Below are 22,839 nucleotides of genomic sequence, written 5' to 3'. Positions count from 1 at the left end.
TCATAAATTTTTCAGATTTTGTAGTCACAACACAATTCCCATAGTTCCATTTATAACTGGACATTTACAGCATTTATGTGGGAATAATAAGGAAGTTTAACACATTGCAGTGACCAGGTTGATATTATCCACAATGAACACACACACTCTGTGTAGTTATCTGATAAGGGAGAAGGAAGCATTTTCCTGTGGATGCAAATTTCTAATCTGCCTACTAGTGTTAGTGACATTGCAGTATATATGTAGGCACAAAGTACTACACATAATCATGCACATACCTTTCATTCCCATTTCAGATCCCTTATACTATATTAAAGTGATAGTACACTAACAAATGTACTTTGATAATGGGAAAATGGATAGAAGATCAGCCTCTGCAGATGTCTTGCTTAGATAAACTGTATGCAAAATACACACAGCTGCACTTTGGATCAGTTTTCCAGACATAGGGGACAAACATAGAGGGGTGGAGGTTAAAGATTTGGGTTGTTAACAGGGAAGTTGAATGGGTGACCATCATCACAGAACCTTTGACCAAGATGCTTCAACCACAGGTGGTTTCAAGGGGATGTTTCTGTACATAACTTCTGGATACAAAAGTTATCACTTTGCATAAGATAAATAACTAATTTGTTTGGGAAAACAGGCTTGCTTTGTCTAGACCTTGACACAGGAGACTTTTTGTATATCATCATGGATCTCAGACTTGGAATCAATTTTGGTTGATAACTGCAAGAGTTTCAGTATTGGCGGTATCAGTGTAAGTGATCTTTAAGGGAATTTTCAGGTTCAATACAAGATAAGATCAATCTACTGCATTTGTTGCATGATGTTGATTACCACAAAAGTTGGCTTATCCCTTGTTTATAAAAAAAAATAAAATAAATAGTGGTAACAGTAAGGCACAGGCACTTACAATGGATGTGAATGGGGCCAGTCCATAAACATTACAACACATGGTTTTAAAAATGTTGCCACAAGACGTAAACATTATATGTGTTAACATGATTTTAGTGCTATAAAATCAGGTATATACATTTTGGCATTTACCATATAATGTTGTAGTTATTTTATAGTTATAAAGTTGTAATATTGGATATAGCTTTACAAAGATAAGTCTAGTAAGTGATCGCACTACAATAATTTTAACATGCACCCAAATGTTGTCATTACTGGAAAAAACCTTACTTAAAATGTCAAGTTTTGGGCTCATAACTCAAATAACTAAGTTCCATTAACTTATCTTTCTTAAAAATACATAGACTTAAGTTTTTAAGTCTTAATAACTCAAACTATTGAGTACAAAATTGAGACAACAGGTAATACCCACAATACCTTGGGCTCTGATTATTTAATTGTTACCTTGGTCAAAGGGAACATATGGGCACATTTCAATAGTTGTTACAATGAATTAATAGAGATTTTAGCTCTTTTGCAGTATTATTATGTTTTGTTGCAAATCGTGTGATGTCACCATTATGGTGATCATGATTCCCCTTTGTTCAAGTTGGACCTTGTTAACATGTCTCAGTTCTCCTTATTCATATGCAACTGAAGGCATATATGCATTTCTTTGGAGTAGTGCTGTCAGTCGATTTTAAACGTATTTAATCGTTTGTTTTTATTAATATAATTTGTTTTTATAGTTAATCACGAGTAATTGCAGAGTTTAAAAGTACTGAAATTGGACACACATATATATATATATATATATATATATACACACACACACACACATCATTTCTTGTCAAAATGTATTTATTCCCATCTCAGGAAAGAAAAGAAAAATGAGATGTAGCAATACAATGCTTTATTAACATTATTAACAAAGTAACAAATCAAGTAACATTAAACGTGGGAGTTTGAGCATTTGAAAAAATGATTCCACTCAAAAGTTGCATATTAATTGCAATGGGCATTAATTCCCTCAAACGGTCATCCTCCACAATATTAATATGCCGGTATACGGTTGCTATCCGCTTTCCTACAACAATCTTGAAGCTGATTCACTTCAGGGCAGCAACGGCAGCGTTGTGGTAATTGAAACTTGCCTTACATAGGCTGAAAAATACTTGATTTCTATCACAATGCCCATCTGTACATCAAATAGCGTTAAGAGGTCCCTTCTCCATCATTTTATCACTGACAGGGAAGCGCTGTCAGAGATTCTTTTATTTATTTAGATAACAACCTCCACAGCTCTATCATAAAGAGAGCGTAACAGTCAGCTAGATATCTTTGTGACTGCCACATTATGTTATTTTATGCTAAGCTTGTAGGCTCAACTTGGTAGAAGAGCTCTGGCGCTGTGGTGTGTGCGTCAGTGTAATGACACCGGATGGTCACATTACAAAGGTTCCGCCCTTTACACCAGTGTTTATGCTATATTAACAATAAATGCGTTAATCGCGATAAAAAAATAAAAAATTTAAAAAAAGTTAATACGTTAATTTTTTTTAATGAATTACATGCGTTAACGTGTTAATTCTGACAGCTCTACTTTGGAGAAAGTTTATTTCATGATTGACCTAGAATCAGTTATAATCATCATTATTTAAGCTTTTATTTTATGATCTAAATTGGAGTCCATTAAATGAAAATTGTTGAAAGAGTTGAAACAACAAGATTTAAATAGTAAATCGGAGTTATGTCTACTTGCATAGTTACCTTAAATAGTTCATTTTATGTGATCACGAAGCTATCTTATTTACACAAGTTTTGGAGATGCCATTACTCCGTTCAATTGAGGGAACAAGTTTACTCAATTGAGTAGAGTCAACTTATTAGGGCTTTCAGTGTACAATGTTTGTGGCTACATATTTGAAACCGTGTGTATCCTATTGTAACGTTTATGGACTGGCCCCATTCACTTCCATTGTAAGAGCATTACTGCAGCAGGTGTACATTTTTTATTTTTTTGGTCAGGCCACCCTTTGAAACTAGAAAAAAATTGCAGCCCACCTAGAGGGCAAGACCCACACTTTGAGAACCACTGCTTTACTGCAAGTTTTTTTTTTATTATTTATTTATACAGTTTCATATTTATTCTGTGGTAATCAACATTATGGCCCAAATTCAGCTGATTGATCTAAACTTAACCATATAAAAACCAGAGCATTCCTCTACATCATTTAACCCCCAGAGCCTCAGACACTATTCACTATAATTGTATGAAAAAAAGATGCAGTGAAAGTGAATGGTGACTGAGGTGGTCATTCATCATATAAAGTTGCACTGTGGCTCAGACATGTGGTATTACCGCCAGTCTTATTATGGAGCAAGTAGCATTGTAAACGCTGCAATAAAAATTAAATTGAGGCAATCACAATTGTTTTCTTGAGAAGGAAGAAACATTATTTCAATTGATGATCAATACTACTACATTAGCTACTTATTGACCAAGAGCTAATTTCAGCACAAGGCCATCCTTTCTCTTCCACAGCAAATGCAGCTTGAGGGGAAAATGACAAATTGCTGGAAACGATCACTAATCATTGACTTTTGGCTATATATTAAGCCATCTGACACAAGAACTTTTCAAAGGTCAGAATTACACTTTTGCATTGTAATAGTAAAAGATCTCATTTGCGTGAAGGAGAGATTAATTACAAACACACTTTTAAAGCCAATATAGCCATACTCTTAACATATTAACAACATTTCTGTCTTCTTTGATTTCCATTTTGAAAGGTATAACTCTGGTTAAACATGGACTTTGACAGTGTGCAGACTAATTTCCCTATTTTGGAATATAAGCATTTCCTCTGGATTATCTTTCCTACAACAGAGATATTACACTACACTACCTTCTTAAAAAATTCCCGGGGAAAGCAATATGGTGTAATAATAAAAACACATGTATACTTGTATTCAGAAAAATATTTCCTTATTGAAGCACATGAAAACAACTTTAGCAGAAACACAAAAAAAGTCTGTTGAATTCCAAATGGATAGTGACAGAGTTTCTCACATTGCTGATCTCCAGGCTGAGTCTGTACAGAATCTATGAGCTCTCAGCTCTGTGTAAGAGTAAGTGGAACAGTCTCTCTTATCTCAGGATCAGCCCAGCTCTTCACGGGCCTTGCCCTGTTTGCGTGGCATTTTCTTACTGCTGCTGTCCTCCAGTTCTTTGTTCTTATAATAGTGAGGAGCCACTTCGAGTAGCCACCCGCTTTCAATCTCTATCACCTGAAACAACAGAAAAAAAATCGTTTTAAAAACGTTCTGAAGAACACATTCGTTTTTAGATTCATAGATTAGATTCAATACTTTATTGCCATACAACTCAGTACAAGTTGTTAGGGATTTGCTTCAGCGTGCTCATAACAACAAAATGCAACCAAAGACATAGAACAATTATATACACAACGATATCCCCTACGGGATGACACTTAACACAGACAGATAAAAGTAAAAGGAACACACCGCTCACCACGTACTTGGATGACAGTCCAGTATGCTATAGTGGCTGATGTCAGATAGGAGTGACAATTACATATGAATACAGAGCGCAAATCCACAACTCTACAATAGATAGATAGAATCGATAAAAAAACACTGATGGTTGTCATAAAATATATAAAAAGTATAATAAAACACTATAAAAAAATGAGTGCCAATAATGCAAAAATATGCAAATACTGCAGACTCGTTAAGAGAGCCATTTTTCCATAAGTGACTGGTTCATGGGTTGAGGGCTGTTAAGAGATTTTATAGCTCTGCAATATGTACTATTGAGGATGCGGGAGGTTTTTGTCTTAATAGCTCTTAACCTTCTTCCTGATGGAAGTATGGAGAAAAGGGAGTTGGCAGGGTGAGTGTCATCTTGTAGGATTCTAAGGCCTTTGCGACGAATACGGGCCTCGTGAGATCTCACAGATTGGGGAGAGTTTGCAGCCAATGATTTTTGAGGCTGTATTCACTATCCTGTCTAGCTGAGACCTCTGCTGGACAGTAGAGTTGCCATACCAGACAGTAATAGAAAAAGTAAGGACACTCTCGATGGCAGCCTGGTAGAACTGCAAGGTACCCTTGCAAGCAACTCCAAATTTCCTCAGCTGTCGAAGGAAAAAAAGCCTCTGATGGGCTTTTTTAGTAATGGTAGTTATGTTATCATCCCATTTTAAAGATGATGATATCGTAGTACCTAAAAACCTAAAACGGTCCACCCGCTCCACCACCTCCCCATTAACGTACAGGGGCTGGGACAACTTCCCCCTTCTACGTTAGTCAACCACTAGCTCCTTAGTTTTGGAGACATTTAACTCTAAATTGTGGTTGGAACACCATTCAATCAATGCGAGGACCTCTTTCCTATAGGCAACATCATCATCCCCAGAAATGAGCCCCACTATTGTTGTATCATCTGCAAATTTAAACATTTTAACAGATTCAGTGTGTGATGTGCAATCATCTGTGTATATTGAATATACAAGAGGTGACAAAACACACCCCTGAGGGGCTCCAGTGTTAATATGCTTAACATTAGAGATGTTATTGCCTATTTTTACCACTTGTGTTCTCTGCACCAGAAAATCCCAGATCCAGTAACATAAAGAATTATGGACCCCGATTTGTTGGAGTTTCAGAAAAAGTTTGCTGGGTAAAATTGTGTTAAAAGCAGAGCTATAATCTATAAAAAGGATCTTTGCATGATTGCCTTTGACCTCCAGGTGCTGTAGAATGGAATGGAGACATAGGGATACAGTGTCCTCAACAGACCTGTTTGCCCTATAGGCAAATTGAAAAGGGTCGAGCCTGACCACACTGGACAGATGATTACAAACTATTCTCTCAAAGATTTTCATTATAACAGATGTTAGTGCTACAGGTCGGTAGTCCTTCAGGCAACTTATATTGGGTTTTTTGGGCACAGGAATTATGACAGCGGACTTAAAACATTGGGGAACAGTACATTCCCTCAAGGACCAGTTAAATATATCTGTGAGAACTGGGGCTAATTCATCTGCACAATGTTTTATAGTGGCAGGGGATACGAGGTCAGGACCTGCAGCTTTCCTGCAGGTCTGCTTTCGTAATAAAAGCCTAACCTCATCCACCTCTATTACAAAAGGAGTGGTAGCTTTTTGAGTGGTTGCAAGGGCATTGCACAGCAAGCACTCTTTAGGTCCATATAATGCAAGTGAAAGGTGAACAAAATGTAAAACTCAAAAAAGCACATAAAGGCAGCATTAAAACACGATTTAATCCATGTCTTCTGAAGCGATCCAATCAATGTTGGGTGAGAACAGACCAAAACGTAACTCCTTTTTCACTGTACATCTGGCCATAGTAGCCTCTATGCATGATTTCATGCTCAATTACACTTCCTAATGCTTGACACATGCGCAGAACTCTAGATGGCGCTAGGAAGTGTAATCAAGCTTGAAATCATTATCGTGCCTAGAGGCTGCTGTTTTCAAGATTTATTGTGGAAAAAGAAGTTATATTTTGGTCTCTTTTCACCTAAATCCTATTGGATTGCTTCAGAAGACTGCTTATGGGTTACTTTTATGTTGGCTTTGTGTTTTTGGAGCTTCACAATTTTGGTCACCATTCACTTCATTTTATGGACCTACAGAGCTGAGATATTCTTCTAAAAATATTCGTTCAGCAAAAGAATGTCATGCAAATCTGGGATGGCATGAAGGTGAGTAAATGATGAAAGAATTAAAAAAATTTTGGTGAACTATCCCTTTAATGCCAATTTATACTCCATGTTGGTGTTTTACATTTATAGTTCTGCGTTGGGGTGTCTGCATCATTTTGTGAGAGAATGTACCTTCATTTCTGAAATAATTATGCATTTCATAAATAAACAAATGCTATGTAATACGTGGATTCAAAGTATTTATCAAATTATTGTAGCATTAAAAACGAGTTCAAAGTATGTGAACATATTGAGATTTAGGCACATATAATTTACAATACATGCCTGCCATGCAGAGAGCAAATAAATTAGGCATATAATGGTATGCTTGCTCTTGAGTCGCTTAAATAATAATAAATACACATTTTGTCATACTTTTGACCAAAAAAATAATCAAATAATGAATAACTTTTCACTTGATCAACACATAAAGATGAACTTTACAATGCATATAGGCAATAACCAACTCTGAACAGGTGCATTTTAATTAGCTGACAAATTAGAAGTGTTCAGTTTTCATAAATGATAAAATATGATTATTTACTGTTCACCATACAGTCAAACATACAGTCAAAACATAGCACAGATCAGATAGTTCTTGAGTAGAATACAACAAATATTGCCTCACTCGCACAGAAAATATATACAAAATAAAAGCCCAGAGAAAAAAGCATTTCAAGTTATAAACAGATGACTTTGTGTCACATTTTTGCTTGTAACTTTGAAACTTTTGTAAGATTGAAACAATGCCCCAAATCCAAATTGATATGATGCACAGAACCTTTTTGGAGAAAATGTGATGCTACCATAGTTATCTTTATTGTCATGCTGGGGGACAGTCTCTGGTTACAAAGCGGGGGGAAAATAAATCACAGCTGTTGTTGTGTGTCGACGTGATGCTTTTGAAGAGGTGCACTTCAGACTACAGTGTAGGTTTGACACCGCAGAATAAATCAAACTTTAGGATTAGGGGTTTGTTTAAACCTCAGTAAGCACCACTGAAAACGCAAAAGAACAATAGAAAAAACATATTTAGAGAAATGTTGATAAACCAAGACCTGTCTCATGAATTCTTTGGTGGTGAAGACCAGCTCGTGGTAGATCATCCAGCGTGGCTGCTCCTCGAAGAGAGAGCTGTTTGGATGGACGTAAACCGTCTGCTGGTGCTTCACTGTTTTGTAACCTCCTTTACTCAACCGCGCTGTGTGGTAAAAATATCCTGCTGTCACCGCCTTTAAAGAGATAGAGAGCACAACTTCAACATTTAGAGTAAGATATGGTAAAATGGTGCTAAAATGTATTGATTTATACTTTAATAATACTTATTGCACAGCTCTCTGTGTACTTGACTCTGATTGATCAGTCGCAACATCAGTCACTCAAATGTATCTGTATAAATTGACTATTGTCCCAGGAAGCTGAAATCCTGCATAGGCCTTTCATGTCCATTTATTTTAGTTAGTAAACAGCAGTGTAATAAGAGGGATAATGTACATTCAGCTGATCATTATCACAAAATAACCCCAGACAGGATGATCAGAACATTACACGTTTACGTCACTGACAAAATGTATTTGGATTGCCCAACGTTTTCTTCAATGTGCGAAATGATTGACAGCACATAAAAGACTGGCTGATAAAAAAACGTGTTTGCTGTTTACACAGTCTAGTGCTATCACAGAGATATCTCAGGACAATTATTTCAGTGTTATCTTTCAGGGAGTGTTCAGAGGAGGAAAGAAAGTCAGTAAGATCTGGAACAACATGAAGGTGAGTAAATTATGACAGAATTTCCTTTTTGGGTAAACCATCCCTTAATTTAATTGAAAACTGCCCCACAAATGACACGTGGGCAAAAGTGTTAAAAATAGGGATGGGATAAAATATCTATTTTCCGATGCATCCTGATCTTCATTTGAATGATTTCGATATGGATTTTTAAATCCCAAGATCGATCTTTTACTCTATGATTAGCGCTCTATGAGAGGAAATCACTCGTATTTGCAACATCATGCTATTCCACTAAAAATAAAGAAGAAAATTATTATAAATATTTGGAAACTGGTTGGTAAATGTTCCGATTTTGCTCACCAGTGATTGCATAGTATAGTGTTGCATACTGTATCATGAATAGCATGGATGAGGTGAAGCCATTTGAGTCCTCTGTATTTAAGTTGCGCTCATTTACGGACTCCCTTTACAGAAATGCTGGTTTTCTTAAAGAGACAGTACTGGTTTTTAGCATGTGTTCAACAAATCAATGTAAATACTTGTAAAAAGTATACATTATGCAATGAAACCATAAACATGTAACAAAATATAATATATGCATAGAATATCACATTTATTGATTGAATACATAGATTTGTTTATTTCTAAAAAGCAAAAATGTGATCAAAATGATGAAAAATAATCAAATAATTAGTCAAACTAATATTTTCTTAATGTACCTTGTTAGAAGGTCCCTTGTATAATTAACAGCAATAACTAGAAGATAATTGCTTTCATATATAATCAAAAGGGTCATTATGTCTGAAATATACCCATATGAACCGATATAGAATCGAAAGTTTGTGAATTGGAATTGAAAATCTGTATCAATACCCAGTCCTAGTTTAAAACATGTTAATTCTAACTATAAAGCAAAATTAAGGCACTATAAAATAAAGATAACAATCACATGCAAAGCAGCTTGCTTGAGGCCAAAAACATTAAAACTCCTGAGGAGGAAATATGAAAAAAGACGTGATTTAGGATGTAATGAATATATGACCTTGCGGATGAGTACACTGTCCTCATTGGCACTGCATAGTTCCACCTCGATCCTGTCCATCAACCCCTCCAGCTGCTCACGAACATCACGAGCTCTCTTCATAGAGCGGAACTGGATGAAGTTCTCAAAGCACCACTGAGTGGAGTAACCACTCTCTACCCACTGACAGAGAGAGAGAGACACACAATTTAATAGATTTAGTTTCTTTGTCCTGATGAAAGGCCTTTAATAAAATAGCCAATGAGACAGGGTCAGAATTGTGTTCTAGGGCTGTCAATCGATTACAATTTTTAATCGAATTAATTACATGGTGTCCCGATTAATCGCATACACAAATATTTGCTGAGAAAGCCCCTCATATAACAATAATTCAATATATATAAAGATTATACATATTTATATCAATATATAATTATCTTTAAATATTTATATATTATAATAAAAAATATTCAGATAATTAAAATGCATTACATTCTTGTAGCAGAAGAGTTAATCATTGATAAGACAATAAAAAAGGGGCTTTAGAATACAATGTATTGTTTACTACCAGATTATTGATCATAAGTCAATCATTGGAATACAGTTCACAGCAATCCATTTCACAAGTGAATTTGTGGAGATTTATTTTGAGGGCTTGTTTAAGAGCCCGTCAATCTACACCTGCGTCAGACATCTCGGGTGTGTTGCGTCATAAACATAAAATGTTTAGTTCACTGTTTCAAGTTAAATATCGTTTAATACTCAATCTTTAAACACATCTTGAGATCCCTTAGTTCGCATTTGCACTCCTTCAAGTGTTTTGAAAGCAAGAACTGTGTTGTGGGTTGTTGGGTTGTTTTCTTCACTCTATAAACTGCGCGTTGCTCATACAGCTGAAATTTAACTTACTGCCCTCTGGAATAAACAGGTGGTACTACAGGCATGTATTTCTCAGGAATCTTCCTTATTACGGTGCGATTAATTGCGTTAATTATTTTAACGCGTTATTTTTTGTCTAATTAATCGCACTGAATTAACGCATTAAATCGACAGCCCTAGCTTTGCAGTATATATTGCACACTATTTTTTAAACAGTATGTGAATTTTTTTTTTATTATTATTTAAATATAGATATTTATAATTATTTTACTATATTTTTTTGAGGGCCTTTCTCAGAATATATATATGCGATTAATTCGATTATGTTAATCATGATACATTTTTGTTCCTGTTTGTCACATTGGAAATGGAAAGTCAAGTCAAGAAGACTGCATTTAGGGATACAGTATTCTATGTAGTGTGCTCTGTTGTATACTGCATATTTTTGGGAAATGTAGTTGGTCATCCATCTAATCCATGCATTCTGATGATTTGCATACTATGCACACTACAAAGTGTACACTCACTAAGCTTTATTAGGAACACCTGTACACCTACTTATTCATGCGATTATCTAATCAGCCAATCGTGTGGCAGCAGTGCAATGCATAAAATCATCCAGATAGGGGTCAGGAGCTTCATTTAATATTCACATTAACCATCAGAATGGGGAAACAAATGTGATCTCAGTGATTTCATCCGTGGCATGATTGTTGGTGCCATACAGGCTGGTTTGAGTATTTATGTAACTGCTGATCTCCTGGGATTTTCACGCACAACAGTCCCTTGAGTTTACTCAGAATGGTGCCAAAAACTAAAAACATCCAGTGAGTGGCAGTTCTGCAGATGGAAATGCCTTGTTGAAGAGAGGGGTTAACGGAGAATGACCCGACTGGTTCGAGCAGACAGAAAGGCTACGGTAACTCAGATAACCACTCTGCACAATTGTAGTGACCAGAGTAGCATCTCAGAATGCACAACAGGTCGAATCTTGAGATGGATGAGCTACAACAGCAGAAGACCAAGTTGGGTACTTTATTAGAGAAATAATAGTAGAAAGAGTTGTGTGGTAGTATATTATTTTGAAAAATGCCACTTTGTTTCTGCAAGAGGAGCCTGAATTGATAATTCAACTAATCAGGGCTTAGTTTCTGCTGACTCAAAAGCAGTTCTTGCAACACAATGTTTTTTTCCAAAGCTATAATTGTACACTAGAATTTCCTGAAAGTACACAGGCCTGCAAAACCTGTTCAACCATTAACCTGCATTTCTTTCAAAAGGAAGTCACACTAGATAAGACCAGTATACCGACAATAACAAAACATCTTGCTTAAAGGTGCGTGTCGTAAAAGTGTGTAAACCCTCACGTCATGATTTGATTGCTGCTTCAAGCAATGTTTCAACATGCACAGACAAACACACCTGTGTGTATACATTGAGAAGCACCATGTGATCTCCTCCTGGCACTACAAAGTTCATTCGAGCGTTGTCAGCATGAACCACTTTGTCTTTAGGTCGGTAGAAGATGGAGTTGTTGACTGACAGCATGGCCGCGATAGTAAGTACTTCCTCAGAGCACTTATAACTGAGGGAGAGAGGAAGACATGCACTCATTTAAAGGAATGGTTCACACAAAAATGAAAATTCTGTCATCATTTACTGACCCTTAAAACTCTAAACCAGTATGCTGTTATTTATTGCCATATAACTATATATGGTAACATTCATAGTCTATCTGAATCATAGTCCATATGTGTGGTATAGCTTTTTGTGATTAACAGAATTTTGGACTTTATTCATGGATAATATTCCATTCCAATGAAGCTTACGTCAAGACATGGACATGAGATTCGGGAAAAAGAAGATTATCAGTGAATAACTACATACATTTCAGCCTGTCCTTACATTAAGTTATTGTATGGCTTCAGAAGATTTGGAAAACAGTGCACAAGTCATATACCTGTAGATGACTTTTATAGTGCTTTTTTTATGGTGGTCCTTTTTTTGGAACTTGACAGACATGATCACATTGAACTATCATCTTATGGAAAGAGCTGTGTTTAACGACAAAGCCCCTTTCAAGGCATGTCAGTCCACTTGACCCACATCTTGGGAACACTTCCTAGGAGCTATTTTCTATGAATACAAGTGGCATAAAAGTACAACTCCTATCTACTTCATTGGGGAAAGACAGAAATCTCCAAAGTTTTTGGTCAAGATTATGATCAAAAGAACATATTTCAAATCAGCTGTAAAATCTGAAATGCTACTTTAGCTCAGCTCATGCAAAAAAAAAAATGTTCAGGCTGATCCAGCTTATACACATACTGTTCTCGAGATAACCGACTGTATCCGAAAGGTGATTGGCTCTTTGACCTCTGCTTTCTACTTTTACAATTTATAACTTTATTTCCCAGACAAAAAAACAACATTTGGTTTGCCCAAAAAAAAAAAAAAAAAAAAAAAAACGGGTTAAGAGTAAATAATGACAGTTTTAAATTTTGGTTAAACTTTCACAGTATTCTAAACCAACAAACCATGTCCAAAACATCACAATGACAAGTCACTGTTGAGTAAATAAAAAAGCTAAGCTTGAAAATTATAGTTTCATAAGGGGACTGGTGTGATGTTTTTGAGTTCATACTCACTGTTCAGATGCTAGGATCATTTTACTCAGCATGGGGTCCACAGGAAGTTCAGCCATTCTTCGACCAAGCTAAACACGAGACGAACAAGAGAGAGAATAAAAATCCTGGACAAAGCAGCTATTAAGAACAGGACCCATTTCCACAAGGGATATTTTGAAATGAAAGATTAATAGTCATTTATTAATAGTTCATTTCCGTGTCCAGAACCCCTATTGATTCCCGACTGAGGCTATTAAAGTTTTAGATTGGAGAGTCCCTGCAAAGTTGTGAACACTACTCTGAGTTTACTATGGCTAAAGGTGATGTGTGCAATTTTACTTTTAACTTTCTCATATTCTCATAGGCCAATCCTGCCGAAAAGTGTAAACACTGTGGCTCTGTGGTGGCAGAGTAGTCTATATATCGGTCTTGCACATTATAAAGGTGCTCTTATTTGCCAAGTTACATTTTTCTTCACCTTAGTTAGTTCGCCGAGATGGTTTAGGGCCCCCAAAGCATAGAGCTGCTCCAGAGCCAATACCAGTGTTTCGTGAGGTGGAGGATCCATGAAGTCAAAATGAATCAGGTCATTTATGCCTGTTACACAGATAAGGAAATACATGTAAGATATTAATCAAGAAATTAACTATTTCTATTTGATCACAGGGAGTGAAATATTATTACAGTTCTATTTGTGTTTGAATAATGTGTATGCATTGACTCAAGTCTATAATTGGTTCCACACCCACAACTGCTATACAAAATAAACAGCACTTAATTGAAAAATAATAACGATAATAATAAAAATACAAAGACCATTGAGGGTCTGACTTCGTGGTATGAAGTGCATACCATATAACTTTGCAAATGTGCAACAAAATAAACAAATGATGCAAGTCATCATAAATAGATTTTTTCATTCTTACCAAGACTTTTAAGCAGCAGAACAACGTTGCCCAGATTTGTTCTCTGGATCTCCGGTACAGAGGTCTCCTCCATTTCATGTTTAAAAGCCCATGCAGTGTACAGTCTAAAACATTTCCCAGCAGCCACTCTTCCTGCACGACCTGCTCTCTGATTGGCAGATGCCTGTTTGAAATTAAAATATATAAAAAATCCTTGAGTCGATGTTCAAAACCTTAAACCGCATTTTGTTTTACACTAAAACCACTGTATAAATGTATGAATTTAAATTTAAGCTGCAAAATATAAAAGTGGCATCTACAAGTATGCTAGAACATTTCTCAGAATTTTTCCATCCATCCATCCATCCATTTATCCATCCGTTGTCTGTATATTTGCCATTTCATCTATCCATCCATCTCATCTGTCTGTCCGTCTGTCCGTCCCATGCATCCATCCATCCATCCATCCATCCATCCATTTATCTATCAATCCATTTCATCCATCCGTCCGTCCATCCATCCATTTTTCCCCACATCCATTCATATATCCTTCAATCCATTCCCATCTATCTTCTTTTTACCAGCCAAAGTATTCAAACTACTGTTAGGTCATAACCTTCAAAAGGTCAAACTAGCCTTCAAACAATTTTAGATTTTTTAGACAAGGCTTAGTCAAGCAAACACCAAAGTTATTTTTGTTTGTTATCTAATGTCATTCTTACATTTCTAGGTGTGACTTAAAGTGTCCAAATCCTTTTTGCGGCTTTGTAAAATTTTACACATACATTTTAGAACATTTCCATTGTTCCTGGAAGCTTCTCTTACCCGTGAACAGGGTGTGACTATGAGAGACTCCATTCCTGTGCGTGCATTATAGCTCTTCTGTTTGCAGAAGCCTGGATCAATCACATAGATGATACCATCAATTGTGAGAGACGTCTCTGCAATGTTAGTGGCCACCACAACCTGCCGCCCAAAAAACACTGTTATCATTCAATTTAATTTTAATTACATTTTGTTATGTAGGGTTTAGTGTATTCGTCAAGGTAATAAGTATGTTTCAAAAGAAGAATACATACAAAATACACTTTTTTTTTTTACTTAACATTAAGATTTTAGGTTAAAATGTACTTGAATTTATAAGGGAAAGTGTATATCTTAGATCCTGTAACTGGTCACCATTTCTTTTAATTTTTGTAATTATTCAGTGTGACAAATACATTTTTTAATTCTCTAATATGTCAACTAATATGATCTCATAAAAGATGAATGATGCATGAATAAGAATTATTAAATAATAAAAAATTAAAAAATGCAGTTTAAAATAGATTTAGATGGAGTATAGCACGTCGGACCACAGGATATATGAACTACACAAATATTTAACTTAATGATTTCAAACAAAAAAAACATTTATGTGTATTTGTCTTTATGACACCTCCCACAAAGTTCAGCACACGTTGCCACCTGCTGGCAGACAAAGGGAAGGGCGCCCTTACTTTGCGGGCCCCTGGTGGGGTAGGATTGAAGATCTTTGCCTGCATGTCAGAAGGCAAGTTGGCATAGATAGGCAGAACAATCAGTTCTGATATCTTAGAGCCCAGTCTCCTACATCGCTCCTGTAGAAGCTCACAGCAAGTTTCAATCTCCTCCTATAACATCAGAGAACAAAGTAAACGTCAATATTACAGTAGGGATATCTAGTCCACTAATATTGATGATCCTTTACAGCATACAAATGACAGAACATTAGCCCTGTCAGGGATCCTGCACCTTTTGACAAAAGAATATCCATGACTTTTCCAGTCGTTTGTAATTGCAGGATAATCTTTTTATAAGGATTACACTCCCTAAGATACATTTCTAGCTCAAGCTTATTACATATTTTAGATCTGGGTATAACTAGGAAATGTTAAATTTACTAAATTTTCCAGTCCTGAAATATCCCACTCTTAAAATTCCACGGGAACCCTGTCCTGTCTTGTTCAATTCAAAGTGTGTTGTAAGTTTTCCCATATCAACAAACAGAACTTTAACTGATCGGAAAGTCAGGAGAAATAAAAAAGTAGTGGGGCAGGGTGCATAATGAGATTGTACAGGTAATTTTAATATTCCTGTTAACAATATAAATATCTCGCCTACACTAATGCTGTTGATCCGTATCTTTTTAGCACATGCACTACCACTATGCCATGGGTTGTTGTGCATAGACACAACAAAGCTAATCTTAATACAAGACAATGCATTTGTTGATGTATACTGCACATTGATGAGTCCACAAGAGAAATATGTACAATAAATATACAGCGTGAAGGACAGACCTGCCCTGTGAGGAAGACCAGTACATCTCCAGGTTGCTGAGTGACATGGATCTGAAGTACCGACACGACACATGCCTCCAGATAATCGGCCTCTGGAGCCTGAAATAAAAGACAAATATAGTAACAACTATAACTTATCACTAAATATTATAATAAACATTAAAAATCTGATTGACTTCGATAGTGTATCGCATGGCAATTTCACATTTAGTATGGAAAGAGAAATTTCTTGTTGTTGGAAATAGAATGTCTTATGCTTTAATTGCGGTGCATTACCTTTGTGTAGTAAATGTCCACGGGGAACCTGCGGCCCGGAATCCTGAACACAGGCGCGTCGTCAAAGAAGCAGGAGAAACGCTCTGTGTCCAGAGTGGCGCTGGCCACCAGAACCTTCAGGTCGGGCCGGAAGCGGGCGATGTCTTTGATCAGACCGAAGAGAATGTCTGTGTGTAACGTTCGCTCGTGGGCCTCATCGATGATGATTACACTTTAAAAGAAAGAATCAGTGAAGCGATATAATCATCATCATCATCATCAACAACAACAATGGGCTCAATGCCCATAGGTGTCTGATGCCTAATTGACAGTTCTGCTCTAAATATAAACATGAGAAAGAAGAAGAACAATTATGGTAAATGTAACCATAGAGCTAAATGTATGAATACTGTAATTCCTGATCCCCATTGATGCTGATAAACAGATTTTAGATTAATATAAGTAACAAATCTACTGGTATGTTTCCTGGGTTGTAAGTATTACCTGTAGCTGGCAAGGTCAGGCTCTGTAAGAAACTCCCTGAGCAACATGCCATCAGTCATGTATTTCAGAACAGTGCGCTCTGATGTACAGTCCTCAAAACGGATACTGTAACCCACCTGTGGATGAAACGGTAACATAGCCAATAAATATCAATAAACTGACTCCCGTGGACACACAAACAACTGCCACATTTAGAAACATAATCGATCTTTCCACTGACAGAGAGGTCAAATCTGCATTAAATGGTGGGTTTTAAGACTAAATTTGGATAATCTGTTTTTTTTTTTGCGATTTTGACTTGATCAGAGATTTAAGGCTGATTCATACTTCTGCATCGAACCTACACTATAAGCACATGCTCCGTGCAAGTTTGGATTGAATGCACTTGGCTTCATAGGAAAGGTATAGACTTCTCCCTTGCTCCCTATTTAGTGAATGACTTAATGTCCAATGCACTGTCTGTATTGTGTTTAGCAGCATGGCGTTTTGTGATAAATTGCTCAACTTTAAAAAAATAAATGGCATATTGGATTAAATTAGATACTCCAATCTTTTGACTCAATCAGGTTTCAATGTAAAATCTTAGGTTTCTTACCAGATATAGTTTTGTTGGTTTTTCTCCCAAAAACAAACTCTGCCCATATTGTTTTGTCACATGACAAAGGTTTGACCCTTTACTGTCAGCCAAGATTGTCCTGAATTGAGCTCAATTGGTTTAAATTAAATGTAATTATGCGTTGTGCATAGCGAAGCCAAAATACAACATCCACGAATGTACACTGAACATCTACATAAAGTCAACTCAGTGATTACAAGCACAAATATATAAGACACCCAGTTTCAGTATTTATGTATCCAAGGGCGTAGATTATGTTGGGATGCGCACATGCTTGTTTTGATTATTTGGGTATACGCCCTTGTATGTATCACACATTAAAAAACAAATTGATTCTGACCTCATTTCCCAGTTTGACATTCATTTCCTGTGCCACTCTGGCTGCCACTGACATAGCTGCCACTCTTCGAGGCTGAGTGCAGCCAATCTTCATTCCTCCATTAGTGTAACCCTGATAGAGAATCAGAAGACAAAATAATTATGTATTTCAATTTTGAAAGGGTTACTTGCACTTGCACAACTCGAGTTGCAAGTTTGGATCCAGGGCGTGCTGAGTGACTCCAATCAGGCTTCCTAAGCAGCCAATTGGCTTGGTGTCTTGGGTGGGTAGAGTCATGTTGGGTTAACCTCCTCGCAGTCGCTATAATGTGGTTCTTGCTCTCGGTGGGGCACGTGGCGAGTTGTGAGTGGATGCCACAGAGAATAGCGTGAAGCCTCCACACGCGCTAGGTCTCCACGGTAACGCGTTCAACAAGCCATGTGATAAGATGCACAGATTGATGTCTCAGACGGGGAGGCAACTGAGATTCATCCTCCTCAACCCGGACTGAGGCAAGTCACTATGCCACAGCACACTGGGATACCAGATTGGGGAGAACCGAACCCCCCCAAAAAAAGTATTGCAATTTTGAGACTTCAATGTGACTTTTGTCTGCTATCATTTCCTTTAGGTGGCATAAAGAATGGCACGTTAATTTACTGTTTGAAAGAGGTCTTACAAAGACAAGTCCAGAATGTTACAGATTATGGCAAAATTTGAAACGCACATCTTAGAAAAGTCGAAACTTGATACAATTTTGTACGTACATCTTCCAGGAGATACTGTGGGATCTGGGTGGTCTTGCCGGATCCGGTCTCACCCTCAATCACCAGGATCTGGTGCTCTTTGATGGCAGAGAGCAGGTCTTCTCTGTAAGGAAAGATTGGCAGGCTGCGTCTCACCTCCTGGATGGACTGCTTCTGTTTCTCAGCTTCTGATATCTGAGGTTCACTTTCCTGCCATTCAGAAAAACAAATACAAATGATATGGTTTGTATTAAAAACACAAGGAACTATCAGGAATATTGCATTTCACAGTGACACCAACCTTTTCTAACTGTGTTCCCTTCATGGTAATGGCCGTGCTGACAAAGTTGATCATCTCCTCTTCCTCTAGAATGAGCTGGTACTTCTCCTTCTCTTCCTTTATTCGCCGCTCCCTCTCTTCTCTCGCCCCAAACTGAAGGGTTGCAGTGGCCACTCTCGCCTCCTCCCAGCGGCCCTGCTCCCCACCTCCCTCTCTGGGTGTCTCCTCAAACTCCAGGTCCATGTCTCGTTGAGGAATCGTCTGAAAGAAAGAAACAACATTGTTTAGAAAGCAAAATAGTCCAACAAAACGAATTCAAGCAGAGGTAATTGATTTGTATATCCCAGAGTTACCATTTTAAGTGAATGTATACCAAAATCTCCCAGACATACCTTGTTTCTTGTCTCCTCTGGCATGTAGTATCTGTTCTTTCTCTCCTCCTTCTCTTTCGCTCCTGCCTTCTTGTAGTCTCGTGCCAGGTCTCGAACCTTCCGTTTGTATTCTAGATCTTTCTTTTCCCGCTCAGTGAGGTTCTCAGTGGAGAATAGGTATTCCTCATCCACAATCTCAGCCTCGAGATCTTCCAGCTTCTCTTGCTCTCTTTTGGACAGGTACTGCCAACGTGACTGTTTCCTTAACTCAGGAAGCTGTGGAGAGAGAAAATAGAATGATGATGATTTACAACAGAATATGTAGCCATTAGAACAGGCGATACTCTATCCAACACTGTTCCTAACCAAACGAAATGCGATACAGCGTCAAGCAATGTAAAGCGATGTGAATATAAAGTGGGATACTTTAGTGTTTAATGTTATGTTGAGATTTAGAAGAGTTTCTGTTATGTTGGATATTTTGGGGGTTTTAACCATATCATTGTTATAAATTACACTGCGTACTGCTTCCAACCAGCCTGTATTAAGCATGCTAAAATTAACTTCCACTAGTTAGCACATAATGAAATAAGTGAGATTTAATTGAGTTACATTGACACGTCTACCCAGTTCACTTAGGTACTTTCTACACAAAAAGCTAGTGTTGAGATAACACAGTAATTTTAAATTAAGAAAACTATTTTTAAACACATGGAACCACTGTCCCCAATTGAATCAATTCAGCCAAAGAGCTATTTTATGTTGTTTTTACTTTGTAAAAACTAAGTACAATTCAGAAATAACAATAGCCACAATATGTAGAAGGGTTGGGACCCCTAAGAACTTTTCTCGTTCTCACGTTAATGTGGGAAAAAAAACACCATAAACGAACGTGACCATTTTGTAAGTGAAATTTACCTAAAGGCCGCCGATAAGGGGGGACAAATGGACCTTTTGACCCATGCCCAGGCTAGAGGGGGAGGCTGTTCCATATTGTAGAGTGCATATAAACAGCGGGAGATGCGGATATAAAAACGGAGACAATGCGCAACAGTGAAGTGGGCCTGCTTATGTTTGTTTTACTGGGCCCAAGAATTTCTAACTGCAGCCCTGGCTACATGAAGAGGGAAACCATCTAAAATGCTTTGAAACCAGCAGATATTGACTTCTGAGATATACGTATGATATCATTAATGCTACATGATGAAATCACAATATGAAGGCTTAAAGGCTGCGTTTTAAATATATAGTTTGAATTCAGCGATTCAGTAAGAAGTACAAAGCATTTTTTTATATCAATCATCATGTTATCATATTTAGTTTTTTTATCTTCCATTTATCTTTCATCTATTCAATTTTAGCCTGTCATGTGTTCAACAGATCCAATTCATGTTCAATGGAATTGATTTATTGTCAGAGCATAATTCCTAAGAAAAACAGTTATCTGATGGCAAAATATCATATTGGCCCATTATCGGCCAAAAATGTTCATATTGTGCATCCCTACTTCTAACAGTTCGCACCATTTTCCTTTGGTCTTCTTCAGCCATCTTCAGTCTCTTTTGAGCTTCCTCATAAGCCTGAAATGAAGGTAAAAGCAACAACCATTATTAGACATCATATCTTTCCTGATAATACTCAAACCAGTCTCACGTGAGAACAGGGAACAGGAAGGGAACATGACTTTTTTAGAGCATGTTCTAGTTTTTAAGCTTTACCTTTTTGTCATTTCTCTCTAGTATGTGTCTTGTCTTGTCTTTGTCCTTCAGTTTCACTCGTTCAGCAAAGGCGTCCCTCTCCTCCAGGTCTTGGAGTCTTTCTCTCTCTTCCCGCTCCCATTCTTCCTCCTCATCAGCTTTTGAAGATTTTTTGGGCTCATCCATGACCTTTGAACTGAGCAAGTTAAAGAACAACAAAAGGAAACTCAAGATATTGGTCAAACTAATGTTGTGTCTGGAAATGTTTCGAAGCTGCCACAGTGTTTACTCTTTTCAGGGAAATCTACAAATAGCTTACTCATTGTTATTTCTGCATATTAAGCAGGGACATAATATTAAATGAAAACACTGAGGACAAAGCATGATTTATACTGTCCATTTGCTTCTTGGTAACAAGCTATTCCTTACTTCTTTTTGTCCTCTTCGCTGGACGATGGACTTTCCTCTCGTTTCTGTCTGAGGTGTTTTCTCTTCTTTCCTTTGTCTCTGTCTTTGCTTTTCTTCTCTTTTCCCTTTTCTCTTGCTGTCTCTCCATCACTCTCACTGTCCTCCAGAAGAGTATACGTTCTGTTCTTTCGTTCCATCTCTATGACTTGACGTTCGATCGCTCGAGCGGGTTTCTCAACCACATGTTTTTTGGGAGCCTGAAACAAAGAGTAACATTACACCATCTACAAAGACATAAACGTACATTGAAATTTAAGCATTGCATAAAACATATTGGCTTATGATCATGACACATACTTTGTTGTACAGTTCATGTGCGAATGCAGTGATTCTCTGATCAATGTCGATGGTTCCGGTTTGCTGAAGTCGAGCCACAAAGTCCTCAGGTCCACAGGACTTCTTCACCAGACCGATCATGAATTGAGCCACATACCTGTCACTCAAACCCAGGATGTCATGAAGCTGGTCACTAACCCACTGCTCCAGACTGGCCATTGTGACTGCATACAAGAACACAACACATCTGTTAAGTTTTATCCAAGACTGAATAAGTAATATCAGATTTACTAGATAAAACAACCATATAAGCACATGAATCACTATTGAAAATGCATGTGACCAAATTAAATTAGGTGTTTAAGTGAACTATGTTTGCATCAAGAAAAAATGACGATTCAAAGAAAATCTATCTTTCGTTATTCTGGTTACTTACAACTGATCTAACGAATCGTGGTAATTTTTAGCAGATCAAGGTTGGACACTTGGTTTCTTCACACATTTTACTCATTTTATATGTGCCAATAAATATCTTGAAGTCAAGCACACCAGAGTAATAGTAGCATTGTAATACATGCACATAAACAATAAAAAACAACCAACAAAGATCAACCACTGATGAAAATGATGCTTTAAACTACTTACATTAATAGTTTTTCTCTACACGCTTTCTCCTATGGAAACTTCCGGGTCACTGCTATCTAGAGGCAAAATGTCAAAATAAAAGTCCAGAGAATTTCATTGAAAAATAAAGTTCAAGCGAGTGCACATTTTCAGACGTTTATTGCTTATTAGCTGCTGTAAAAACAACAACAAAAAACACTTTTGATTGAAAACCACCTTTATTATAAATATAAACCAAAATACTGTAAAACATAATAAATATAGCAGCTGCTATATTTTGTAGAATAAATAATAACAGTGAGAGATAATGCTTAAATATGACATAATTCATATAAAATGTTTTCCAGATATTTTGCTTGTAAATTATTTTCATCTTTCTCTTTGCATTCTGTCTCGCGTATGTTTTAATAGTGAAGTTTCAACAATGTGTTAAAAAAAACTGTTCGAGTTCTTTCCAGTCAATTCTATTCTAGAAAAATAAAATCTTAAGGGAAAAAATGTTCGCATTTCTTCCGATAAAACCACATCAACTGGTGGGTTCTCGTGTAGA

General features: G+C 37.0%; 1 protein-coding gene across 1 annotated transcript; it reads right to left on the bottom strand.

Annotated features, from left to right (window-relative positions):
* Positions 1–121: 121 nt before the first annotated feature.
* dhx16 (DEAH (Asp-Glu-Ala-His) box polypeptide 16) lies at positions 122–22,360 on the bottom strand. Its single transcript, XM_052107132.1, has 21 exons — positions 22,311–22,360; positions 21,687–21,889; positions 21,351–21,586; positions 20,943–21,117; positions 20,748–20,804; positions 19,246–19,500; positions 18,875–19,114; positions 18,595–18,783; positions 17,849–17,959; positions 16,893–17,008; positions 16,410–16,620; positions 16,134–16,232; positions 15,312–15,464; positions 14,638–14,778; positions 13,834–13,996; positions 13,386–13,504; positions 12,929–12,996; positions 11,703–11,865; positions 9,423–9,584; positions 7,708–7,881; positions 122–4,188 (listed from the first exon to the last, which is right to left on the bottom strand). The coding sequence occupies exons 2-21, from the start codon at positions 21,882–21,884 to the stop codon at positions 4,060–4,062; spliced, it is 3,159 nt and encodes a 1,052-aa protein (XP_051963092.1). The 5' UTR covers positions 21,885–21,889; positions 22,311–22,360; the 3' UTR covers positions 122–4,059.
* Between the last annotated feature and the right edge of the window lie 479 nt (positions 22,361–22,839).

The sequence above is a fragment of the Xyrauchen texanus genome, chromosome 36 (genome assembly GCF_025860055.1).
Source record: "Xyrauchen texanus isolate HMW12.3.18 chromosome 36, RBS_HiC_50CHRs, whole genome shotgun sequence".
In the NCBI taxonomy this organism is placed as follows: Eukaryota; Metazoa; Chordata; class Actinopteri; order Cypriniformes; family Catostomidae; genus Xyrauchen; species Xyrauchen texanus.
The sequence above is the reverse complement of the archived record's forward strand: the minus strand, read 5'-3'. Positions and strand labels throughout refer to the sequence as shown.

Coding starts and splice junctions, on each gene's coding strand:
- dhx16 (XM_052107132.1), bottom strand. CDS start 21,884: ATGGCCAGTCTGGAGCAGTGGGTTAGTGACCAGCTTCATGACATCCTG. Junction 19,115..19,245: donor CAGAGGAGACAAGAAACAAG/GTATGTCTGGGA, acceptor TCTTTCTTTCAG/ACGATTCCTCAACGAGACAT. Junction 16,621..16,892: donor CCTGACCTTGCCAGCTACAG/GTAATACTTACA, acceptor TTTCTTTTAAAG/TGTAATCATCATCGATGAGG.